This window comes from Sinocyclocheilus rhinocerous, unplaced genomic scaffold, assembly GCF_001515625.1.
Source record: "Sinocyclocheilus rhinocerous isolate Xijiao unplaced genomic scaffold, SAMN03320098_v1.1 scaffold134, whole genome shotgun sequence".
Classification (NCBI taxonomy): domain Eukaryota; kingdom Metazoa; phylum Chordata; class Actinopteri; order Cypriniformes; family Cyprinidae; genus Sinocyclocheilus; species Sinocyclocheilus rhinocerous.
Window position 1 is genome coordinate 535,914 of NW_015631070.1, and position 10,685 is coordinate 546,598.

Below are 10,685 nucleotides of genomic sequence, written 5' to 3' on the forward strand. Positions count from 1 at the left end.
AATCGTCATCCTCACGCCCAGCTGTGATAATAACACTGTATTCAAATGAAGCACTAACGAGTGTGTCAGCGTGGCACATGCCCTCAGACCCCCAGTCCAGCTCACGAGACGCACACGTGGGCGGCACAGACCGGACCGATGCCTCGTAACGCATGCCGTGATTTATCATCACATCAGAACGGCAGAATCAATCAGCACCAACCGCACCAACCTACAGCTGTGCTGTGTTAAAAAATGACCTCCACGTACAGATGCACAACTCAAGATTGATATTCTAATGGCATGTGTGTGGGCCGCTGCAGTGTGGGTATTTCACACACACACACACACACACACACACACACTCACTCTGCACACACACACACACACACGCACACACGTGCAGTCATTTGGCAGTGGTGAGGAATGGGCTCTTCATAGCACGCCATAATTGAAAAGTGTGGCGTCTGCGGGGACCATCTGTGTCTGTGTGCTATGTGGGTCTGAGCGGGGCAGACGGCGGCCCTCGGGGAGCTGTTAACACCTCATAGACATAAAGGGCCCCTGGGGGACCGCCGAGCACTCAGAAGGGCCTAATGAGATAGCTGGTGATTACTGAGGTTCTGGGAAATAAATGAGCATGATTATCAGTCTTTATGAATCTGCTTTTGGAGTCGGTGCTTCAGATGTTTGAGCAGAGATGCTTCGTTTCACGAGCATCTTATATTTTGTCTCTGAAAATAACACACAGGGCGAACGATGAGAGAAACTCAAGACTCATTATGAAATCATGAAATTAGAGAAACGTCACAAATCCAGCTTGGTAAAGTGTTTGAACGCTGAGCTTGATCAGCTGACTTCGTAGTGTTTGTGAAGTCAAGCATTGCTATCACTATACTTGTGCAATGAATGATTCCTTAAGTCAAGTGTCTTGTTGAGGAGAGTTTTGCTTTTACTTCTCACAATGTTCACCTGCTGGGCCATAAAACAGGTGGAAAAATCCTGAAGGAGGAACCCGAGCAATATTTTCGAACCAGAAGATCACAGAGACGTCACAGAAAACGCAAGCAACCCTAGTAACCACATAGTAACCATTTAAAACAACAATGCCAAAACATTGTGGTGAGATTGTGTTTTTTAATATGATTGCACCAGTCACATTTAAAATGTCAAATATCAGTATTTAACCCTTGTGCTGAAAATCCTTTGCTTAATTTAATGTTCCTGGTCAAAAATGACTAGCCTTTTAAAAATTGCTTATAAATATCTTATTATGCTCTATTATCACCAAATCGTGGATTCAGTCAGGTTTTCTGTTTCTTTTTGGAACTGATTGATCATGGCCTCACTGATCTGAGCTTATGCTCCTCAGTTTTTGAGTGAACATTGCCAAAATTATCCACAAATAATGCTTTGAGCATACGCTTAAATCAATGAGACAGATGATTAATCAGTTGCAAAAAGAAATACAAAACCTGTGCTAATCGTAAGAAAACTTTTTTCTTTTATGCATTATTGTATTTCAGACTTATAATCTCTTTGTTGCGTTGATTTCTTGTGATTTCTTGAGACATACATGATTTATTTGATTAAATGAAATATGTTGTCAGATACCAGAAAAGAACATTTATTTAATACCTGCTCAGATCCTTTAAACCTCATCAAACCACGCATGCATTTTTAAAATGGAATTGTTGAGAAAACATAGAAAATGGAAATTTATGCATTAAAATTTTTTAGGTTCTCTCACCTGTTGTACTGTCCTAAGTAACACTACTTCATCAAGGCAACTGATTTCTACAAATTACTAATACATAAATTGATCCGTAATTTTGGCCATTCAGGACTCTTAACATGTGAAGTGAACTATGCTATCTTATCAAATCTCAGGAACGGTGACAACAAAATTGATGAGCTCTTAAAATCAAAAGGCAACAAATAACTAACAATAATTACAAAACAGCATAAGCTTAAACAAAATTCAGTAAACAGCAAAAACAACAGTAATGCTATAACAGTAACTGTACACTCTAAAAAATGTTGGGTTAAATACAACCCAGTGCTGGGTAAAATAGGGACAAACCCAGCAATTGGGTTCTTTTGACCCAGCGGTTGGGTTAAATGTTTAACCCAACCTCCTGGGTAGTAACCCAACCGCTGGGTCAAAACAACCCAATTGCTGGGGTTGTCCCTATTTTACCCAGCACTGGGTTGTATTTAACCCAGCATTTTTTAGAGTGTATCATTTATTCATGTTGCAATGCATCATGTTCAGTTTAAAAACACCTTAGATAACTGTGTTTGACTAGTTTGAAGAACATTTGGGCGAATTCTGTTGATCATGTGTTTTGTGTAGTTTCATAGTTCATAGCTGCTTTTTTCACAGTGTTGTCTCCTCCTCCAGCATGGCTCTCTCACACAGCAGAGGATATTACTCATTAGCAGAGTTAATTGATTGTTTACTCATGAAAGTCGTTGAGTGCTGTAGTGTATCCCAGAGGCCCAGCAGACACGGGTCTGACTGTATCTTTAGGGCTGCTCCATTAGGCCTGAATGCTGCGGGTGACGTGTGGGACCCTGGGGAAGTGTTACTGGCAGCACTGATTTACTCTGGCCATCTGACGCCAAGATCCACCCACATGTACAGTAGCTTTCCCTTCAGCTGACCGGAACACTGTGACTAATACTGTCATATTTGGACACACAGTACTATTAGACTTGATTTAGCAGTAATTCAACATGCTTATGAACAAAAGGAGAATATGCATAAAAATTGCTTTAATAATATCAAAAACTACTGGCAGATGATGCAGTATGTTTATTGCACAGTATGTTTAATCAATGGGTTGAAATAAATGGGAATCGAATTTCATCAAAATGTTTAGTATTCCGCCCCAAATTAAATTTTACTGAAAGCATGTTTTGAGATATCAACCTCAAATTTGGAGCACAACTTGTTTAGATTTATTTAGGCTTTGATTTTCATGCAGTTAAGATAAGATAAGATGAACTTTATTGTCCTGAAGGCAATTTGTTATAGGGTAAAACACGTTTTGAAAAAAAAAAAAAAAAAATTTATATATATAATTAAAAATAATACTTTTGTGCATTTTTATGCATTTTTCATAAGTATAAACTTTTTTTTGCTTCACTTTAACTTTTTACTTCCCTAAAAACACAAAATATGAAATAAAACCATTTTTGAACTAAAACACAGTACATTCATTTAATTGAAATAAATACAATTCTAATTCCCGTTCGACTTCCACGTAAGCAGCACCAGAGGGTTAAAGATTTCACCCATAAAAATTAATTTTGTTGGTATAAATCAATATATTTAGTTGATTCAATGTTGGTAAATGATATTTTTGGCTTGAATAAAACTAGTTAATTTAGATTTTTACCATTTTTAGGTTACTTTCGTCTTCAGTGTGTGACACACCAAACAACATATTATTATGCAAGAATGCCATCAGCTAAAACCTATCAAACTTGACTACATTACATAAAAGTGTAATCAGTGCCATAGACTGTCAATATAAGGGCATTTCTGTCAGTACACGTTTTGTTTATTCTTCTTGTGTATGATTTCAGTTTAACTGGAAATATCTTTTTTACAAATTAGATATCACTTGGTAAATATCTGTCTAGATGTACTGTTCAAGCTAAGCGGTATGTTCCACATTTCAAAGAAAATATCAGCTCACTTGAGCAATTACATATATTTAGCTATGCAGAAATCAAATTTTTATGTCACAAATCGGAAATGTATTTCTAAATATCTATTTTAAATGCTAATGTTCTTATAAAACTGAAGCAAAAACACAAAGCGTGTAAATGAATTAATGGGTGAATGATGCAACAGGCCACACACACAAACAACTAGAGGAAATTCACTTTACACATTATATGCTGGGAAAATAAACCCTCCTTACATAAAAGCACCTGTGTGAAGTGCTGGAGTTAATGTGAGTGTGGGAAGAGTAATCTCTCAGTACGGTTCACACAGCGGGCATCTGCATGTGTAATCTGTGCTTTGTTATGTCTCGATCCCACACCTGTCACTGCAGCATCTGAGGTGAGAGGAAAAGAGAAAACCCGCCTTAAAACTCCTGTCTGTCTGCTTAATCAGTGTGAACAAACGTTTTACTGGCAAATTCACCGGAGCTGCTGGTGGAAAGTGTTCTGTAAACTGACCAGAGCTCAGATCTGCTCAGATTAGCTTTGCTTTTACATTTCATTGTCTCGTTGGGCTGAGTCCCACGGCGCCTCACGTTACATGGATCACAATTAAAGCTATACCAAATGACAGAAGCCCAGTCAATCTTATTTAGAAGTTTGAGAGTTTCCAGAATGGTGAAAAGAAAGAGTCGGAACAGAGTTGATTCAGACGGTTGTAACCTTGACCAGACTGGAGGAGAAACTCCGTTTAATACAATTTAAAAAAGTCTGGCATTAAGGTTTGCAAAACAATTATCAACAACGCGAAATGTTCTTATGAGAAGTTCCCACTTGCAAGTTTACAAATCATAGAATGAAATGTATTAGCCAACTTATTTTTCTTTTTTTCCACTTCTAAATATAGGAAGCGTGCTAATGCCACAAAATGAAGAACAAAATATGCTGTAACTTATGTGTAACTGATGCTTTACCTACATTTACATTTTTTTTCCCCATTGGCTGCCACAGAGAATGAAGCAGAAGGTGCACAGTGCACACACTGAGCAAGCACTTCTATCCAATTCAGTGCCTCGCACTACGAAGAAAACTGGCCAACCAATAAGAGTCGCTATATGGTCATGTGCCAGAGCCGTTGCTGTTGTTACATAAAACCACGACTTAGTGGCGCACATAAACAGACAATTTTGCTAAGCGACCTGGCACTCTTGCCTCTGTATTCTTGTATTTGGTATTGTTTGATAAGCACTATAGCAAATACAAAAATCTTAACTACTTTTTGAAAGGTGTGAAATATATAGGCTACCATTACTTTCTTCTCCGCTTGTGCCAGAAACGGAAAGTTGCATAGCGCCTTGTGTAGGCCTACTACCGGTATTCTTTTCTTTGAACTCAACCTACTGTTAGTGCACTCGCATTTTCATGTAAACCGTCTGCCGTTTTTACGCATTGCTTTAAATAGACAAATGACATGCATAATCGGACCGAATTTTCAATAACGGCGTAAAAAAATAATTACTTATTTGAAGCACCATACTTATTTTTTACACCATATTTTGTTTAATCATTATGTTATATTTAACCAGTTCGATACTTTTGGAGGGCTCTTAACAGCTGCAAAGATCACTGGGTCAAATGGAATTTACGGTTCAGGTAAAAACTGAAAAGAGAATTCAGCGTACATCCAGGAAGTCCTGTGCCAGCCAAGTAACCGCCATTGAGATGAACAGCTTCTATCAGGTAAATTAAAACTGATTCCGACATGAAGGCATAACTGATTTGGACTTTCTAATTACAAATCCTTAAAGCATGCATGCATACATACATACATTCATAAACAAACAAACAAACAGTTTTTGGGGGTGCGTCATTATACCGTTGTGTCGAATAAAATACAACCTGGCACAGCATTTCATCTGTGTAATTGAATTAAATTGTGTAATAGTAACAAACCAAACCCTGACATGCTAGATTGAATATTTCTGTCCCGTCGGGGCAACCGGGTAAACATGGCACACTTATCTCCAAATCGACATGTTGCAGTAGCGTCCGCCTCGAATTTCTCTGCTAAAGAGGCGTTGAACTCTTGATACGCCTCTGGTCACAAGCCAGACCGGCGATTCGCCGACTCAACCAGATCCGGGTCCATTATCTGTGCCCTGATATAAGATCGATGTGATTAATCTCGGAAAAAATAAATAAATATCCAAACCCGTTCTAACGCTCTCGCTGCCAACGAGCCACTGGAGAAACCTTCCCGGATCAGATGGCCGCTCCTCCGCTTTAGAGAGCGCAGAACAATGGGGAGGCTATAAATGGCACAGAAATTTGCATCCTTTTAGTAAATGAAGAAATAAAAAACACAAGCCCACAGCGTTAAAGAGCTCTGCCAGGAAGCGATGGCTACTTGAGGATTTCACTGACAAATTTATTAAAGACCTTTATGACCAACCATCATCAGAGAGAATAAATAAGACATAAAACATTTTTTACATAACACATACAGGAGCCACAGCGCCTCTGCCAAACGTTTTCAACACAGTGAAATGAACGTGACACGTCTGAAAACACACAAATGCATAGAGGAACTCCTACTGAATAGAAAGAGACAACAACTAGCCTACAACTTGTCTATCCCTGTTGTGAAACATACAAAGTCTCTGTGATCATATAGTCCAAGGAGGTTGTATAAAAATAAAGACTCCACATTGATAAAATGTTATATAATGCATATAGACATTTGGCAACGACCAGACACTTGGACCAAACTGGTGATATCACATTTATACACATCAGTAACAGCAATGATGGATAATTTAATTTTTCTTGGTGCACCATACTTCTACCTTACTGTAACTGACTTGAATTATCATCTTGAAGAAGAAAATAAAATCTTTGCATTGTCGTATAATTAAAAGTCCTGGAATTTTTCTTGGTGCACCATACTTCTTTCTACCTTACTGTAACTGACTTGAATTCTCATCTTGAAGAAGAAAATAAAATCTTTGCATTGTCGTATAATTAAAAGTCCTGGTCTAGGTATAGTAAAAGTTGGTGAAGAGCTCCAATAGTTGCTGAAAGCTCCCCACTCAATGTTGTGTCCTTATAGAACCAACCAGAAGTTCAAAGCCTTGGCGAGACTTTCCAGCTCAAGTCTTGGGTCCATCGCTAACCAATTTTAGAGAAGATACAAAATTCATCTGCTTTGTAATCCCTGTCCACTGGTGGAGATCTGCTCTAGGTCTCTTTCCAAATGTGCATCTTCAAAACTATCAGAATTGGGCATGATCCACTTCATCCAACCAGGATGCTGGGCTCGTAGGGAAGTCCGGGTACCCACCGCTGCTTCCCGTGGACAAATCAGAGCTCGGCCCGTTTCCCCCGGCCATCATGCGAACCCCTGGAGTCATGTTCTGGCCTCCGCTCTGACACACCATGGGCAGGCCTGACTCTGGGTAGACCAGGCTGGAGATGAGGGGCTGGTGTCTGGGAAGGGCCTGTAGTGAGCCTGGAGACTGCGGGAGGCTGTAGGGGCTGCTGGCCTGGATGTCGTGGTATTGCTCCTGTGAGGGGATGATGGCACCATGCTCCAGCGGGAAGGGCGGATGACCTCCACCCTGACGACTCAGAGCCGGAGAGCTTTCGCTCAGACTGCTGTAAATGCCATTGGAGTGACCCAGCTCTGACATAGGCGGCTCATCTGCATGTAGAACATGTCGAAGAAAAAAAAATGAAAGTGATTGGTGGATTGTTCAATACACAAAAATTCAATTGTTATACATATCTGCACTATTTTATGTATTGCCATCAATGGTTCCTTTAAAGTGGAAAAAGGTTCTTTAGATTATTAAAATGTTCTTTACACTAAGAAACAAAAAAAGGTTCTTTTAAGAATTCTTTGGGGATCCTAAATGGTTCCTCTGTGACACTGCTGTGAAAAGCCTCTTCTGGGACCTTTTTCTGAGGAGAGTGTGGCTGTTTGTGATGGATGCCAGAATTACAATAAAAAATGTTACTGAAAAACTGGCATGCAGTATATCAGAGCTCTCACTTTTTCCATTTATTTTCTTAAACAAGCTTTTCAGAAAATTATTTAATAAACAGTTTTATGCTTTAAATCAAAATGGCTTTGATGTGGCAATATTTGATTCAAAGCAAAACATTTTTTGAAAATCATTCATGACCATTTTTGGGGTATATCACACACATTAGTCATATTTATAGGGTTTTGGGAGCAAACATACCCGTGAAAGAGACCTCAGCATCGCTGTCAATGCCCTCCTCCTGAGTGCTGTCTTTATCCGATTTGGAACTCCCGCGTGACCTCTTCATGTTTCTGAAGTACTGTCCCCATCTCTGCCTACCTGCATCTTTTTTCAGTCTTTTCTCTTTTGCTCTTCTGTTTTGAAACCAGACCTGTGCAGAGACGTGGGTAAATTTCACACCATTGCTGATCTTTTTTGAGGCACCACTCTAAAAAGTTGTAGTAAAAAAAGGAAAAAGCTATTTCTACCTGACATGAGCCTTATATATATATATATTAATATAAAAACCAAAACCCATTCCTCAATGTTTACGATTTTTCTTCTGTTATTATTATTTGTTTTTCATATAGCCTAATTAACATCAATACATGTACAAGCTAAGCAACATAATGACATACTGGATAAATGTACGCACGCATTTATCAAAACGGAAGCAGAAAGGAAATAAGCGTTAAAATCTTCAGTGTGAAGCATGCATATAATTTGTACATTTTCTGCATGATTCAGTGACACTCACTGCGTTCGACTTTACAAGAAATCGAGACAGTATTTCATGCAAGTCAGTCGAGCCGCTGTCTTTTAAAAAAAATAGTAGAAAATCTTCTGCATTAAATAATAAAAGGTTATAGGCTAATGACACGAGTGCATGAGGTACTATAAACAATAGCGTAAATAACAGGGTATAATACAACAACTGTATGAAATATATGACACTTGAATACATAAAACAATAAAGGTTATAATGACACGAGTAAGGCATTTTCTTGTGTGAATAATAGCGTAAAACATATAACGGAATAATACATAATGAATATATTACATGAATATTATAATTGAATAGTAGCCTATATTATAGTCAGCTGGGCTACGCGTGTTTTCCTATTTGCGACATGTTTTTTTTCTTTAGTATTATTAATGAATATTTTTCATTTAGTGTCTTAATTTCAACTCCATTGTCAGTTCACCTAAACAAATGTGTTTCGTGTGGTAACATTTATTACATATCACGAAACGACTATAAGCTACATTTTAAGGGTGAGATACATAACCGCGCGTTTTCGCGGTGTAGTTCTGTTGTAATACTCATGCACTGCATTTGAATGGACTGAGAAAGAGCTGTATGTGTAGTATATATGTAGCATGTTACCTGCACCACCCGCATGTCGAGGCCGGTCTCTGAGGACAGCTGCTCCCGTACGTGTCGCGCGGGTTTCGGTGAGTTATTATAAGCGTTCTTCAGCGTCTCCAGCTGTTTGGCGGTGATTGTTGTGCGCGGGCGTTTTGCTGTCGAATCCGCCTCTGTAATATAAGAAACACATTTTGATTTACACAAACGAATTTATTTATTTATTATTCTACAACTATAGGCTATATATTTATGCTAATTGAGACGGCACCGTTAAGGCGTAATACGCTTCTTAAATTATTCTATTCTATTCTATTCTGTTTTCTGAGGTATATAACAAAGGTAAATGCATTTCAAATAATATCTAACTTTATTATTTATTATTGTACATTTGTTTATTAGTATTATTATTTTAATTCGTTTAGACGGACTAATTAAATCCTTATAGAAACAATTGCAATTTATGCATTCTATTTATACATTATATTCTGTTCTAATCGGAGCGCCGGTGAAGGGAAGGCACTGAAGGTCCGAATTAAACATTTAGAATGCAGCTATTCAGTGTAATGTAAGTTTATCTGCTCAATGAATGACGCTCAGGGTCTCTTCCAGACCCCGTTCCTAAATAATTCACAACGACCGTTCCGTCTCTGTAATATAAGAAACATCTTAATTTAACAACACGAATTTATTTCTTATTAGACATTAGAATTTATTCTTATTTCGAGGTTAATGCACGTTTTTATCATCGATTCTATTCTATTCTATTCTATTCTATTCTATTCTTTAGGCCTAAAAAGTTTTTTTTTTAATTTCAGCGATTGGTTCCATGACGAATCTTTACGGAAGTTTTCCATTGCGCAAACGGTTCTTTAGTTGTGGAAGGTTTTTAGATTATTCAAATTTAAAAAATTGTCTCTCTCTCTTCACACTACGAAAAAATGAAAACTTTTTAAGAACTGTTCACTGAAATGTTTTTTTTTTTGGGGGGTGGGAATCAAAAATTGTTCTTCTGCGGCATCGCTGCGAAAACCCCCTTTGAGACTTTATTTTTAAATGTCTATTCTATTCTATTCGACAGAAACACCTTTATTGAACGCTCAGAATGCACATATCCATTGATGTGCAGTGTAACGTGAGTTCATCTACTCAGTGGATGACACTAAGGGCCTTTCCAAACTTCATTTCCAGATAAATCACTAGGCAGTCTGATTTGTGCAGTATTAAAGCGCTGAATCTGGCTGGAAATTGCCCCGAATGCAGACTGTGTCTCTCTGACTCCATAGATCAGCTCCAGTGCGTGTGTTCAGCTCTCACTAGAACGCTTCTGTACGGCGTTGGCACTTATCGATTTGGAGGCTGGCGAGTTCGCAATTACCTGAGCCGGGTCAAATGTTTATGGACGAGCCCACGACCAGCGAGATTAAGCTCAGAGTTGAGAGCGGCCAATCAATGTGAGGTCATCGAATAAAAGAAGTAAAACAATTAAGACTTTGGGAACTGCGCTTGCTCAAACAAAACTAATTTCTCTAATTTTCTCTTTTAAAAACAAACACATGTTCTTAAAAAAAAAAAACATCTGCTGAATAAACGATGATATGCACTCTAAAAAATGCTGGGTTGTTTCAACCCAACTT

At 38.3% G+C, this 10,685-nt stretch overlaps 1 protein-coding gene across 1 annotated transcript in view; it reads right to left on the reverse strand.

Moving 5' to 3' along the window:
• Positions 1-6,049: 6,049 nt before the first annotated feature.
• Positions 6,050-10,685, reverse strand: part of LOC107741515 (LIM/homeobox protein Lhx3-like) — a 20,366-nt gene continuing 15,730 nt past the window's right edge. The window contains exons 5-7 of the mRNA XM_016554269.1: positions 7,902-8,073; positions 6,614-7,357; positions 6,050-6,503 (exon numbers count right to left, since the gene is read on the reverse strand). Of these exons, the coding sequence (XP_016409755.1) occupies positions 6,930-7,357; positions 7,902-8,073 (600 nt within the window). The 3' untranslated portion in view covers positions 6,050-6,503; positions 6,614-6,929. The remainder of the gene's footprint in view (positions 6,504-6,613; positions 7,358-7,901; positions 8,074-10,685) is intronic.